This window comes from Ptychodera flava, chromosome 11, assembly GCF_041260155.1.
Source record: "Ptychodera flava strain L36383 chromosome 11, AS_Pfla_20210202, whole genome shotgun sequence".
In the NCBI taxonomy this organism is placed as follows: domain Eukaryota; kingdom Metazoa; phylum Hemichordata; class Enteropneusta; family Ptychoderidae; genus Ptychodera; species Ptychodera flava.
Genome location: NC_091938.1, coordinates 12,512,865 through 12,528,983, shown reverse-complemented (window position 1 = coordinate 12,528,983; position 16,119 = coordinate 12,512,865). Strand labels below are relative to the sequence as shown.

Below are 16,119 nucleotides of genomic sequence, written 5' to 3'. Positions count from 1 at the left end.
GACTGTTACGATGTAAAACTGATTCTTTGAGTAGTTACTTCAGGGTACCTCGGTCACCACCGTGGATACATGGAGTTGCCTGTATGCCTTCAGTTTAAAAGGGAAAAAACGGTAAACATCTATTGTATCTATTACCGAATACTTTAGCCTTTTCCCTTGTGCAAATTTTATCCGGTAATGAAAAACTCGCTTTCGTTAACCCTTGGCCGACAAATGTGAATGAAAAGCCTGTACACGCTCCAAGGACTCACAGACTTTTCACTTTGAAACGGACACGGTTAAGTAATTTTCATCCCACAACTGAATTCTATCCGACTGACGAAAACCGGGAGCGTTTTTTTACGACGTAAACGACCGCTGAAACAGTTTTCTTTGAATGGTTTACGGCTTGGTGAGCGTGTAAGGGACCAAATGTCTCCGATAAACGATGATCCCATCACGCACTCCGGGAACGCGCTCTCTTGAACCGTACCACACATCGAGATTAGGAAACCGCGGGTCAGCGGGAGGTCAATTTCTCCCATTTGCGGTGAAATTGGCCCAAAATCGCGATAAGCTGATGGTCCATTTGTTCTGTTATTAGCGTAAAAGGCAATTTGCCGTGCAACATCTAATACAACACACTTACATTATTTGTGCACTCCCTCTGAAAATAATCCACTGGTCACGTGATCGCAGCCGTACAAGAGCCAATCAACACTCGATGTCAACACTTCCAAAAGCTGGACAAGAGAGTTTATTTTAACGTAAAAAACGACCTCCTACTCTACACTGTCAATGGTCTTGGAGTATTTTCAAAGTAAATAAAGAGTTATTTCTTTGGCGTTGGCGAACTGGAATATCGAGAATATTTGTAAAATGGGTTGCGTTCTTTAGGGGACAATCTGCAACTGTTGATTATCGTGGGTTCGCTATTTCTTGTTTACAAAACAAGAAAATGTTCTTGTTTTCTCTAAAGTATGTTGAAGTTCAAGTGCGCTATTTTATGATTTTTAGTGAATTTTAGTCCTGGCTCAAAGTCGACTATCAATAATAACATCATTAGGCATTTCAGATAAACCCGCTAAGTTGATTGGTTGAATTCTCAACATGATATGTGGAGTAGCATAAGCAAATCGTGTCTTTGAAACAGGAGGAATGAAAATAATCGAAAATATATAAAAATTCTGCAGCTAGCGAAGCTTTTAGACAACACCTAATCCGACACAGGACCGAAATACATAGTATGATATTATATCTCAATATCTATATCTATTTTTTTATCTCAGTTGGATCAAGTGTGACCAAGGGTTGAAAACAAATGGTGAGTCAAGATGTCTATATTTCTTATTACATTACTATGGAACCAGAGTAATATTGACCTCTATGTCAAAGTAATCGGAACTGATGTAATCACAATTCGGTTTGATTGCCACCATCACGTTGAATTATGCTGTCATTGAGATGACCTTTGACCTTAACCCCTGCCCCAAGAAAACAAACAAATCCCATACAATATTCCCGTGATAATTGATAACACTGTACGTGGTCATATTAAATAAAAACACACGAGCTATCAATCCCAGTACAAAAATGTACATTTATCCAATTCAAGTATTTTGAATAATAGATGACATAATATGATCAGCATGTCTCGGCTCGAAATTGAAAAACTTGCCAGTGCATCCATGATGGCAACGGGACATCATTTTAATTCCAAGCACACTAAAATGCGAAAATAAAAACAGACGATTCTTTTCTGCGTTGTCCCTGTCAAATGTCTCGGCGATGAAGGAAACGAATTTATGAAGTTTTGACGACAATTAAGAAGGTAATCGGAAGTTCGCAGACCACACGGTTCCCTCTTGGCCAATAAAATGTATGTAAGGATATATCCAATGTCAAAGTTGTTCTTATTGGTAACTGATTTACACTTTATGTTTCTAACCAAGTCAGAGAGTACCATGACCTTACAGTGGAGAACGACAACAGCAATAAACCTGCCGTTAAGTTTTACGGTCTGCTAAATGGGAACAGCCGTCATGACTTCAAAGCGGGTATATCATAAAAAGTTCACCGTCAAATCGGACGAAGACATGCCCCGATACAATGGTCCTCTGTTTGCGATTAACTGAATCCGAATCTCCAACAAAAGGTTGTTGTTGGCGTTAGGCCAGTAAAACAAAGATGAGAAAAACTTACACTGTATTACGGACGTAATGAATACAAACTTTGTCTTTAGCTTTTCCGAACGGCGTAATTTTCTCTTCTGTTACTGAAGGAAGTCATTTATATTTACCATCTTCCTGTCAAATGAATCTTTCTGTACCATTCTCTTCATTTCAACATTTTCCCCGTCAACCCATCGACACCACGGTGATTGTGGAAGCCATGCGTCTTGAGAACAACAAAATATAAGAATAATTCATAAAAAGTCATCGAAGAGTAGGGTCGAGATCAAAGAGGAGGAGTCTCAGTCGTACTGATCTTTGGAGACGGCGGCATGCACCCTTGAGAAAGTTTTTTATTTATTTAATTATTTATTCATTCATTCTTTCGTGTTTTCGGTGATGGATCAAGCCTTATCTAGCTCACATACTTAAAAACTTTTACAACACTTTTCTGGTTTGTTGCATGTGTAGATTCAATTTGTTTTTGTGAAAAATGAAAATTGGTTTTCCCAATAGGGTTTACTCAGTCATAGTGACCATTTGAATGGGGTAGTTCGAAATTTTCAGTTTTGAGGCTTTTACTCATCCAGTTTGTATACTGAACTCGAAATAAAAATATAGTAAAAAACTTAGGTGAAAACACACTTGAACCGAACCTGTTTCTCGTTTTATTCAGAATATTAAAGGCATTAGGAACAATGTTTTTTTTTTCAAAAAGTCTATATATTTTTGTCAATTCGGCACTTTCGGTTAATCTGGGGATGTAGTACTTGCGCAAGATATATGCAGGATACATTATCTTTATTGTAAGGAATGTTTTCGGTTCAGAACAGCGCCACCAAGGGAGAGGTTTAGATTGGAGTACAGCACCGACGAACAAACAAACAAGCGTGTTGTCCGCCGAAGTGTTGACAGAAAACGGTACGTGTTAGAAATGATCACGATTTTGCTAGCTAAGATCTACCTTTTCGTGGAAATATGCGTTTATTGTATATTTTGTAGTCCTTGACTACAGACCTATGTCCTGGATAAACGCAAGATCCCCTTTACGCCCTAATTTTGAAGGTTTCCATCAGCAGACCTAACTTCCAGTCCACTGTGACTGATGACGGTGTGGAATCAAAACAAAGTACATGTAATGTTTTCGTCATGCATGCTGGTTGGTTTGGTTGGTTGGGGAGTGCCCAGTTCCCATCAGAATATAATCAAGGAAGAACTTGTTAGTGAGTCGGTACCGACTATAAATATGTTCCTGGACAGCTATGTACACGCAACAATCCACAGGTGCTTTGATCGTCGCTTCATGGAGCCCCTGTGAAGCAACTAGAAATGTGTTGCATCACAAGGACTTCCCGAAGTGACGATCGAAGCGCTTGTGGAACACTCTGCAGAGCCTACCTATTCAATAACGCTCTCTGTGGTAGCATGTCATAGGGGGTTTGATACAGTGACAGTGATGTTTGGTGACGGAAATATTTCATCTTCAATGAATTTTAAGATTCTTGTGTTTTCAGCATTTCAAAGTCAGTATGACATGTAAAAGCTGTTACTTTTTGAATGCCTTTTGAAGTGTGCATGCTAGATCAGCCTAATCATGACTTGCTCGGTTTACATCATAATGTTGAAAAAATCCTCCCTGTTAACCCTGAATGATTCATTCCCACATATTATTAAGGTGCTGTACCAATGTTGTGTCAATCATACTACAACGGAAATACACACATTTCATGTTCAAAGCCATGCTTCACAACTATATTTCTCTCATTCTGACTTTCTTTGTCATGGGATATTGTAGGATCTGAAAAAATGGCAGACTTATCAATGAAAACAGCAGCAACGGCAGGAACAACTGTCAACCCAAGCATGGCAATTTCCGCAGTCAGGACAAGTGCAAGCAGCAGTGGTAGCAGCAGTCATGTCCTTTCACCAGCAGGTATTGTAATTCTCACACACATCTTATAAAACCACCAATGATTGGGAAATTATGTGAAAAACAAAAATATTCAGATGCTGTGTGTGTCAGATACTAAACTCTGTTGGTCTACTGCTAGGTTAAAGATTACAAGTTAGACCAATATGCTTCTGGCAGAAAACCTTGGAATGAACATATACCATGTACACGATGTGAGCTGTACATGTATTTAACTTGGTACAAGTTATGGCGGAGGGCAAATTAGGGCCCTGTAAAAATCCATCAGATATAGATGTAGTGCAACTTTGAGTATTTTTAAACATGTAAGATGCCTCACATTTTCTTAGAAAATCATGTGTATTTGTAAGTTGTTCAAGTTCCCTATGAGGCTACTAGTGTTTTTGTTAAGGAAAGTACCACCTGCAGTATATATTACCGGGGTTTGTCAGTCATGCAACCAGGGTCCTCTCTGTTATTATCAATGCAATCATATTAGGGAGAACAGAAGTGATGCCAGAGTTCCTAAACCAATTGCCGCATTGGCATGTGTACCAAAACATTAGCAAAAGACATTGGTTTTGCTATTTCACAAGTAAAAATTTGTCTTGTAAACTTGTGATACCTGTATGTTATCATAACATTTCAGGTACAAGTACATCACACAAACCTAAACTGCCACCACCGATAAGACCACCTCCAAGCAGACCTGGTGGTGTCGATGTCACCCCGAGGAGGAGCTCATCGAGGTCAATAAAGAGGAAGAAATTTGACGATGAGTTGGTTGAAAGCAGTCTCATAAAGTCTAACAGAGGCAGGTTACCCGTGCCACCAACGGAAGGAATTGGACAAACTGAAACTCAACAACCGGAAAAGAAAAAGGTTAAAATTTGAAATAATTTGACAGTATAACCTATTCACGTCTAGTTTCATGTGAATGGGTACACACTCATCATAGATAATTATGGGTTTAGGATAAGGTTTAAACACAGATTCACAGAAATATCTGTTAGCTCAGAGACATACCGGTATCAACTGACAAATTTAACAACATGATACTTTTGAACAGTGAACGCTTTGATCTAATTCAGTTGTTTTATGGCAAATAAATTTCCCAAAATCCAAAGATTTGAAAGTGCCTTCTAGAATTGTGGGACTGAATACTGTGGTATTGAGACAAATTCCTTTGGGGTTTTGTTCCAATTGGACACAACATAATCTCATTACTAAGTCAGTAAGTAGTAAGAGTAGACAAGGCAAGTATCTGTGGCAGGATAGGGAAAGTTGAAACACACAAGGGGAAATATGTCATCTTACAAAATCATGCATTTTCTACCAAAATAATGCATTAGATGCAAGCATAAGAGAGTCGTAAATAGTTTTGCTAACATTGTCTGTAAACTCCACTATATTTTTTTCATCGTTTCTATTTTCTTTTGATTTGTACCACACAGCCATCTTCAAAGTCGTCATCATCGTCATCTGCAAAGAGAGCAAAGAAGCAAAAGGTTCATAGTTTAAGTTACTAGATAAACTTTGTCTTTTCAAAGAGACACAAAATATGCCATCATGTGATTGCACTTTTATAGGAAGATATGATCTGATGATAATAACTTATTCTGCTTTTATGTATAAATGATGCCATAATAGTGATATTCATACCATGAGAAAGAACAGCTATTTCAAAATAGTGGTATTTTAATTATATGAATATGAAAAAATCAGAAAATGTCTTTGATGTGTCATATTTCAATGTCATGGTAGGGCTGTGAAACGTACATCTCATTAATTATGTCTTTCTGTATTCACTTGACAGCTACCCCCTGCCATCAAAGATCTTGGAAGATGGAAGCCACAAGATGATCTGGCTTTGATAACAGCTGTACAACAGGTCAGTTGCCGTGAGACTAGAAACACTGTTCCATAAAATACAGGCAGAATTCCTCACAAGAGAAAAGAAACTAACTGCTTAGAATCAAATTCCTTGAGAAAAGTGTCCATTGTGTGTCGATAAATCTAAATGCACATATGGGAATATGGAATAATGAACTAGCAGCACAAAATATGCTCATAGGTAAAATGTAGAAATGGTAAAATCTGCCAGTCGAATAGCTTCCTCTACTGCATGTACAGGTCAAGTTATCTTAACAGCCATGTTTTGTGTATTTATTATCAGAAGTTTTCAATGCAGTTTTATACAAGAATTCATCACATTGTTTCACATTTCGAAATTCTATTTGATGTTTTCAGTGAAGCCTGTATTCAGTAATTTCTACTTTAACATCATACTAAGTGAACTCTTGCACAACTTACAAAAAGATGGACTATAATATAATTAAACTGGAATTGATTTATGAGTGTACCAATTTTTAAGAGGTGATGTGTTATTTTTCCTGCTTGACAGACCAATGATTTGAAGGCGGTTCACACTGGGGTCAAATTTAGCTGTAGATTTACACTGAATGAAATTGAGGAGAGATGGTACGCATTGCTGTATGATCCTGCAATATCCAAGTAAGTCTATACTCTTTCTATTATGTAAAATTACCGTGTTACTAATATAGTGTCATGGAAGGTTTCCATAAATTGTGGTATTGCCACTTGACAATCTTTCTCACATACCCATTGCTTCTCAGGCGTATACTTAACCCTTTCACCACCATGGTATGGCCCAAACCCATTGTTATCAATGGTAAGTGTGGACCTGTTTACAGGGAACTGGAGGTGAACAGGTTAAAGGTAGAATGTGCCTCAGGGACAGATATTTAGATTCTCAAACTTTTACAGTATGTATGTTTATGGTCTACCAATCTTTTGGGCTCATGTTGAAGCACATGCAGTAAATAAAGTTTCACTGGCTTATTTTTGTGAAAATTGAACATTTTGTTTGTCCCTATAGAGTTAACACAGGGAGGCGGCCATTTTGAATTTCAAGTGTCTGTAAATATTGGTACAGTAATTTGTTTTTCTAGAATCAATTTTTGGGTGGTGACCCTGGATTTTTAACTCTCGATTTCAAAAGGGAATTGTGTAATGTTTCCTTCAGGAAAGTTTGGACAGAAGTTAAAGTCTTAATTCCGGGGTACGAATACCTCAAGTGCAAAGGTTTAATAGCATGCATGCAACAGCCCTGGGTGATCTCGTTGGGTAGATTCACTTTGCAGAATCATTACTTCGTTTAAAATCTTAAAACCTGGTCATGTTCATCTCCTGACTTTTGCTTGATTCACAGAATTGGACAACAGGCGATGAAAAATCTCCATCCGGATGTCAAACAGTCAGTGCTGAACAAGGCATTATTCAGTAAAGAAGAAGAAACTCTAATAGGAACAGTTTCATCTGTAAGTCCATCATTTGTGAGGTTTGTCAGTAGGTGTTGCACAGCAGTGTCATACACCTACCTGACTCTCTCTTTCTGTTGTTTGTCTGTGAACAATTCTCCGTTGCAAACTTCAATTTAAAAACATTGCTAAAGGACAAGTACCAGTAGGTTGAGGTACTCAGTGTATTTATATTATAATCAGAATGGAATTATAATTGTGGAATAATGTCTGTAATATTTACCTAAACAAGTCTTTCTATTGTAGTTTTTAAACCATATGCCCCCAACGTACATGATTGAACCTTTGTGTCAGGACTTTGTAGTCAAGAGAGAACTTCATGCTGTTTCAAGTTATTTCATAGGTCTCATAGGTTTTCGCTGGAGGATTTTGATCAGCTGTGTGACAGGGAAGCAGTGTAATATTCACAAAGACAAGGTTACTTAAAGCATCCACTTTCAGTTGACAGAAAAACTCCAAAGATTTCAAAGTCTGTGTTGCAAACCATGCGTTTTCCTCAATAAATATTATAAGTATTACACCCAAAAAAACCTGACCTGGCCAGCATTATCTCTTTAGTGCATTGACGCTAATGCAGAGCGCCCCCACAGTTATAGGTACAACATTTAAGAAGGTGGGTCTAATATCAGCCTGCATACTGGCAGATATTGCATTACACATAATGGGAGTCTAGTTTTGCAATAAACTTGCTGATACATGACTAACATAAATTTTTGTTTTCTTTCTTCTTCAGACCAGTCAACCAAATCAAGACACGTTTCAAGAACTTTTAAACAAACATCCGACAGTATTCCATCCCAGTAGGACAGACAAATCCCTCTTCAGCCATTGGTTGCTCATGAAGCAGTATCACCTGTTACCTGACCAATCAGGTGAGCTCATCTCAGTGGCATCGAATGCTGGCACACCAGAGTGCAGCCACGTGTGCTGCGAAAGTCAGTCAAGTTTGTCCTTTTACCATATGCAACACACAATTCTTGGAATGATGGTGACGCCAGCAGCTGTTCCAGCCTTTTGCTAATGTTCTTTTGAAGGGACAGCAGATGGAAGTGTACAAGATTATGTAACAATTACAATCATTCTACAACATCTGGTGTAAAACAATGGAATGTAATCAAAGTGTGACAAACATGATTCGTTAATCACCTCGAAGAACCAAGATGACACAATGTTTGAAATGTTTATAGTAATGATGATCTTTAAAAAATTATAATTTATGTAAATAAAGCATTCATTACCAAGTTATTTCAAACAATGTAATCTGACTCCACTAATCAGAGAAAGAAGTAACAAGTAACACAGAAAGGGGCTTAATTCTAATTTATTGAAAATTTACAATTTCATTTTCATGTATGTTTTTGTTGTCAAATGCTACTTGAATTCTCTTTTGAACTGCTTTCTGTAAGTTATTTTGTCTAATATGTACAAACTCTTGCATACGTCTTTGTAAATGCTAGTTTCTTGGTGAATTTCTGAACGCTTTTAAGGGACAGAAAGTAACTTTCAAATTTAATTTTCCCCAAACAGTGCAACCAATGCCGAGAGGCGATCATGTTTTGAACTTCTCTGACACAGAAGATATGATTGATGATAGTCAATTACAGTAAGTATCATCTTGAACTTGAGCTCTCTTTTGCAGTCTTGTATTTATTTGATTTGACATACAGAAAGTGTGAAAACATGAATTACTTCTTGAAATGAAAATCTGCATAGAAGTCAGATAGAAGTGAGATGCATACAGAAATTTTAGTTGACTGAATGACATAAAAGACATTTTGACTTCACTAATGTCAGTAAATTATTATGAATATCGTTTTGTCGTAACTTCTGTTGTACAGTATCATCCAAATGTATCTATCAAAAAGTTTTGAAATATCTTTTATTGCAGAGATCCACGAGATGAAGTTATAGAACATGGTGAGTTACGATATGAATGCTTAAGGATATCAAGAACATTTTCATTTGTATTCTGCTGTGATTTTCCGTAATTGAAAATCTATGTTGAGAAGATCCCTTTTTAAACTATCCAAACCAATATTGAGTTACAGTTCTTATGTATCCGTTTCAACTGTTTTAGACCCATTGCTGTGCATCGCCGCATTTCACAGGAAAGTGTATTGAGTTCATAGATTGTACATCACTTTTTACTGTAAAGTAAATTCTTCTTTTGATAATCTTTTTAACAGAATTATCAGTGGCTGACAGAAGACAAAAAAGGGAAATCAGGCATTTGGAAAATGAAATTCCCAAATGGCAGGTTTTAGTTGACAGTGTTACAGGTATGTGAATTTTTTTTTTTTCCAATATCATTTTGTGTTGACCATACCAGGTTGAAGTGAAAACTGTGTAAAACTTTGTTTCTCTCTGTCCCTGTCACAGGCATTAGTCCGCCAGACTTTGACAGCCAGACACTAGCAGTACTCAGAGGCAGGCTTGTCAGATATCTGATGAGATCAAGAGAGGTGAGTTGAGACGCAGTGAAACAAGACAAGTGTAGATTATAGGATTTGAATAGTTTAGATGTAGAGTAACAACAATGACCTTTCAGATTTATATCAACATGTACCTAGGAGAACTCCAGCTTTGGGCACACACAAACAATATTTTGGCCACATATGCCTTATTGTGATAATCAGTTCTTGTCTGAGAGTACCTGTCAGGATGAATTAGTAAAAGACATGCTCTCAAAGATAATGTTAAATTGGCAAGATTGGATAACACTGAGCCCAAACTGAGCAGTTTTACAAATGAACATAATCCTAGGGGGGCCTCTTTCTTCACAAAGCCATGAGAGGGCCCCCTAAGAAGGCCCAATTGTTTTCACATCTTGGAATTAGTCCTGTGTTCTTTAAGTTTGCTGTGGAATTTTACTACAGCCGTAAAATTGGTCCAGTACCTTTCAGTCTCACCCTGTCTTCAATGAGCACCTGTCCTGTCATTGTGTTCAAACTTGATTTGCATATTCAACGGTAGTTTGGAGCTACTAATAAAACCGTAAATTGTGATGTATAAAAAATGTCCTTCATTTCTACCAGACGACAAGCTGTTCCCTCACAAGCCTGTTCTGTCTGAACCTGGTGAAAGAGTTGAATTGATAAAATTAAAGTAGTTTTGACCGTATGCACAAAAAGAAAAAAACATATGTTACTATCAATAATTATGTAGGAGTTATATCCACAAGATATTATGATATCTGTGTGTCATGTGCTAATTCTGATTGTATGAGAACTCAATGCTGGCTGTGGTAAAATGGTAATATACCATTCCTAAGAGAAGCCCCTCAACTTGCAGAAACTGACAATTCCAGTAGCAGAGAGTGTGTTTCCATGATAGGAAAAATCAGCATTAAACCAATTAAATGATTAAATACATGGAGGTAAAAGATATGCGAAAGTTTTGCATTCAAAACTCCCGTATTAGAATATTACCATACCAGCATTGTCGCTTTTTGTCATCTGCTTCACCTCTACAACACTAACTGCGTACATTGTGCTACATATCACCCTTGTTTTCAATACTCAGTCCCTGTTGGCTCGTGTATATGTTGGGCATTGTATCATATCGTGATGCATGTTGCATATATTCTGAACAGCGCCTAATTCACTTGATGTTATGACCTTCTAAGGTCTTGCTTAATGATACACAATTCAGAAGCTTCAGGTCACAGCTTGTTATATCAGCCTAAAGAAAGGGTTGGGTTTTGAATTGATTGAATTAAATAATGCTGATATGTCACATAAAGGATGGATTAATTGAAATGTGAAGAGTGGTGAAGTCATGTTGTGTGTTGTATTGAACGTCTGAATCTCATCAAATTGTTTGATTTTTTAACCCTTTGAGTGGTGTAATTTTTCCCTCCAAAATTTTTGTGCAACATTTTACCAATTTTATGAATTTTTCTGTAATTAGTTCGACAAGTTTGGATCAAATGAACATAACTTTTCATTGGCTATACAGTTTTAGTCAAAAAATTGAGAAACTCTGAAAAAAATTTAAAGGGGACAAAAATTGACTTTGGAACTTCAAGGGTTAACAGGATGATGTTTCAACAGATGTTTGCCTAGAATACCTTATACAGTCAAAATGAAATCAACAAGTCATATTATTAATTGAAAAATAACGAAATCTGTTCGGAAGATCAATATTGCAAAATGTCATCAGTGGATGAATCAATAGAGTGGTCAGTTAAGATTGCAGATTAATGGGCACAGTCAGCATTTTATATTAATCCCAGGTAATCTAGGGAGTTTTGGTGTTTGGGCTAGAGATGTAGTAAATAGCCAGAGGCCCCCTAGGAAACTCTTTTCGCTTCAATTCAAAGGTTTAGGGCCTGTAATCCTCTTCCCAACCACTGATTGTAGCAATTATGGTATGCCATTCGACTTGGTACACACAGCTACGTAGTCTAAATAACACATTCTTGTCAATAGTATCAGCCTGTACTGCCTGATACAAACCTATGGACAATATAATCTCAAGACACCGTGTATCTTTGCTGAGGGGTCTGCCAACCAATAAGAGCTAAAAGTTTAAATCTATTACAGATGTATCAACATGTAAGAGCCAATACAATTGGTTGCTTACCTTAATTGCCTGACAGTCTAGTCATGGTCCATGTGAAATATTCTACTTGCTACTTGCTAGAAACATTGACGTGGTTCAGTGTTCAGAAGAATATGTGACAAGTTTGAAATTTGCTGGCAAAGACACCCCACTGAGTTGTTTCTCTGTCAATTGCATGTAAACTTACCTTTGTTTGGTTCATCCCTAATGTACTCAATTGTATGGTGGTTAAATAATATCATTTATCTGCATTGTATTGTCATCAAGTATAAATAACAGTTTTGATCAAACTTTTTGTAGGCATTCCATGGTAGTTATTCAACAATAAGTTGAGTATGCTGGAATATTAATCATCTGCCAACAGAAATCAAATGTTATTTGTGTTTATAGGAGACTGTGCCTTTGAGGCAGATACTGTACTCGTCCAAGTATAAGCCCCTGCTAGTGTATAAGCCCCCCTACCGATTTCAGGGGATTATGTAGAGATTTTGAGAGCTGCATTGATTTTCTCATCAACTTTCAGATCACCTTAGGAAGGGCGACAAAAGACAACAACATTGACGTTGACCTGTCACTAGAGGGACCGGCGTGGAAAATCTCACGCAGGCAAGGGGTGATAAAACTTCGCAACAACGGTGACTTCTTCATCGCCAACGAGGGAAAGAGGCCGATTTACATCGACGGCAAGCCGGTGTCCAAGGGAGAGAAAGCAAAATTAAACAACAATTCTGTAGTTGAGGTGAGAATGTTCCGTCCGATATACATTGCTGAAACACATCAACTTGTGACATTATTATGTAGTCTGGCAGCCATTGACGTATACATGTAAGGGTTACTGAGATAGCTTTTTGCCAGTGTGTTTGTTTGCATAAATACAAATATGCATTTATACAAACAATGTGTGCTCACATATATGTTGACTTTATGCATATGTGTACAGCCACATGTCAATATAGATATATATGTGTGTGCACAGATGCATATCAATACTCCTGCTGTGAAAATTGTGAAAACTTGTCACTCATTCCATAGGCTGTATTGGTGTAGTTGCAAAGAAAAGGGCAACTGAAACATGTCGTACCTGCTTCATACTCAGACATCCATGTGTACACACACTAGCAGCCAAGAATATGAGCATATTTCCTGAATGATGTATTGCCGCACCCATAGAACACTGGGTCCGTTTTCCTCACGGTAATAATCACTGCTGTCTGAGGAAGTCTTTTATGATGACTAAATTACAAACATACCCCATAGGAGAGTGTTGAATTGCAATGTGGCTCACATGGATCCACTGTTTTCAGGCCTTACTGATGTATTGAACAAATTATGTGTTGCTATATATATGCTAAAGGCTGTTTGTTGTATACACACAATGTTATTTATTTATTTAGTTAGTTAATTCTTATCTCAATATTTTTAGGTCTTTTTCAAGGTAAAGATCATTGGTAATTGAAGTTAGACCACTGGAATTGTTTAGTTTAATATACATCGTCACAGAGATGATTATTCTCAGAGCATTTTCAAAATTTTATATCTTGACATGAAGAGAAGGAAGGGGACATGTTCTATTTGTTCAATAAAGCGTGTATATTTATGGTTACATGACTTTAGAAATTGATTATAAAGACCAGGATCCTAACAGGATCCTTTGATCCTACTCTTTCTATCTACATGGAACAGTAGAACATGGGTTTGTAATACCCTACTGACAAAGTCTTAGCATGTTTGCTTTTGTTTCCACATTTATATAATGTTTTGAGCTCATATTTGGTATGTATATAAATACCAAAAAGAGCTTATATGGTGAGTCAGGTGGCGTCTATATTTCTGTGCGTATGTGTGTATGTATGTATGTATGTATGTGTGGATGTATGTCCGTCACACACAAAAGCTCCCAAACCACTGCACCTACCATCTCAGTATTTGGTGTACAGGTAGACCCAGGGGTTGAGATGTGATGTTGTTTAAATGAAAATATCAGTGTCAAAAATATGCAAATGAGGTAAGAAAAAGGGGAAATCCTGTAAATGTGCAGGAGTGGTGGTATAAACTGAAACAGCCCAATCTGAGTCAGAGCTTCTATGATCCCTAACCTATTTGTATGCAGTGTACCTATAGTATTATGTGTAGGAGTGGTGGCAGTTACTGAAACAGATTATGAGTCATTTCCTGTCATTGTTCATGAACTGTTACATATTAGCAGACATGCTCAAACTAAGAGGGACTGTGTTGAAACATTCCTCTGCTATGCATGTTGCTAAAGTTGACCTCCAGTACCTAAAGTTTCAGACCTTATTTACTTTTGTCATTCTTGTTTTTCTGGTTTAAATATTTCTTGAATTGACCGATTCAAACCAAATATGAGCACACTGTCCTTGACAGTATTTTTTTTGTAATCTTAGATGATCTAAATTAATATCATATTATTTTTTACAGATCACAGGTCTCCGATTCATCTTTCTGATCAACCAAGACCTGATTGGTATCATCAGAACTGAGGCTGCCAAGATGGGAGTGCAGTAGCCCTGTCCACCTACCCCCAACCCCCTACAATTGACTTTGGAACAACCCACTTCTGTGATGCTTGCAGTACTACCATTGTATTGCAGGGGTGGCTGACAACATCTTGAGGGACTACTTTTGTATGCTCTGTATATGCTCATAGCAACACAGATGCTGATCAAGAAAATGCTGCTTACCTCCAGGATGGAAGATGTCACATCCAATGATAAGGCCTTGTGTGAACTGTATGGCAGAGTAATTTTCTGCCATCCCTCTCCATGTCGCCCACAATACATCTCCCTGACAGTTTTTGTCTGTGTTCATTATCCTCTATGTGTTCCGTCTGAACTACAAATTTCACAATATCTGTGCAAAGTGCTGTAATAAACCCTTTCACCCCCAGTTCCCTGTATACAGGTCCAACTTTACCATAGAAAACAATGGATTTGGGACAAACCATGGTGGTGAAAGGGTTAAACCTTTTACTTTCTCAGTAACAGTGTTTGCCATCCAGGAGCAACAACTTTCTGAATTAAGCCTCTCACCCCTATATATTTGTGTTTGTGTCCAAACACAGCACCGCCAAACAGTAGGGTGATACCAATGATATGCGATTCGAAGGGTACACGCAGAGCAAGGCATGTGAAGAGACACAGTATACACATAAACTTGTGTTCTGTAACGTGAACTTGAATGCTCACTTTTGCATGTGTCTGCAGTGAATAAATATGAGAAATAAACCTGTCTTTTTAGTCAGGGGTCATGGCAACAACCCAAGTGAAGATTACATGTTTTGATGTGAATAAAACATGAGATTTTATCATTAAATATGTTTGAAGTTTCAAAGATCAATGAAAGAAACACCAAGGTACATATGGAGAGTTTGATCTGAGTTAATTTTCAAGTGTGAAGTTGCTTTGCAGTTTTCTGTTTAAAGATGGACCTGCCCCCCAAAAAGGAGAATCTACGTGTAACCCGAAATATTAAGTTCCTCACAGTGTTTCCAATGTACCTGACTTGACTAGACGCAGAAATTAACACCCATGTGTTCTGTTTATAATGAGAGACTTAAAGATTTGCTGTAACTTTCCTCAAAGAATATTTCAATCATTCTCTTTCAAAATCAAGAATAAAAAATCGGGGGTCACCGTGCAAATTTTGGAACTAGAGAAACGATTTACTGAAGATTTACCGACATCTGAAATTCAAAATGGCCGCCATGCCTGTTTTAACTCTGTAGAGAAAGAGTGAAATTCTCGATTTGCAAAAAACTAAGCCATTGAAAAGTTTTCTTACACCAAGAGCTTTAAAATGAAGCCCCACAAGTGGTAGATCAAAAAAGAATTGAAAAAGTTTGAGAGTCCAAATATCTGTCCCAGAAGCGCAATCTACCTTAAAGGGAAGTTTAGACAGTATCTAATGTGTTCCAGAACACACAGACCTGAAATCTTCATGCTGAAATCTTCATGTCATGCGTGGGCGCTGCAACTTCTGGCGAATTTGGGTACTATGAATAGCCGTACACACTCTCTTACTCATAAGAACAGTGGAAACACTCTTAATATTTAAAATACTATTTTTACCACCAGATGGAAATATAACATAATAAATTTGCTATTATGAACAAGAAAAAAGATCGAGTGATTGTGTG

At 37.4% G+C, this 16,119-nt stretch overlaps 1 protein-coding gene across 1 annotated transcript; it reads left to right on the top strand.

The window, feature by feature from the left end:
- The first annotated feature begins 2,964 nt into the window (after positions 1–2,964).
- Positions 2,965–15,296, top strand: LOC139143516 (microspherule protein 1-like). The gene is made up of 14 exons (XM_070713918.1): positions 2,965–3,071; positions 3,946–4,083; positions 4,709–4,941; positions 5,514–5,567; positions 5,876–5,950; positions 6,464–6,573; positions 7,292–7,400; positions 8,134–8,272; positions 8,928–9,003; positions 9,289–9,317; positions 9,587–9,679; positions 9,780–9,862; positions 12,487–12,702; positions 14,403–15,296. The coding sequence occupies exons 2-14, from the start codon at positions 3,957–3,959 to the stop codon at positions 14,487–14,489; spliced, it is 1,431 nt and encodes a 476-aa protein (XP_070570019.1). The 5' UTR covers positions 2,965–3,071; positions 3,946–3,956; the 3' UTR covers positions 14,490–15,296.
- Positions 15,297–16,119: the final 823 nt, after the last annotated feature.

Excerpts from the sequence above, each read along its gene's own strand:
- LOC139143516 (XM_070713918.1), top strand. The coding sequence starts at position 3,957 with ATGGCAGACTTATCAATGAAAACAGCAGCAACGGCAGGAACAACTGTC. Across the intron at positions 5,568-5,875 it reads AGAGAGCAAAGAAGCAAAAG|CTACCCCCTGCCATCAAAGA; the intron begins GTTCATAGTTTA and ends TTCACTTGACAG. Across the intron at positions 8,273-8,927 it reads CCTGTTACCTGACCAATCAG|TGCAACCAATGCCGAGAGGC; the intron begins GTGAGCTCATCT and ends TTCCCCAAACAG.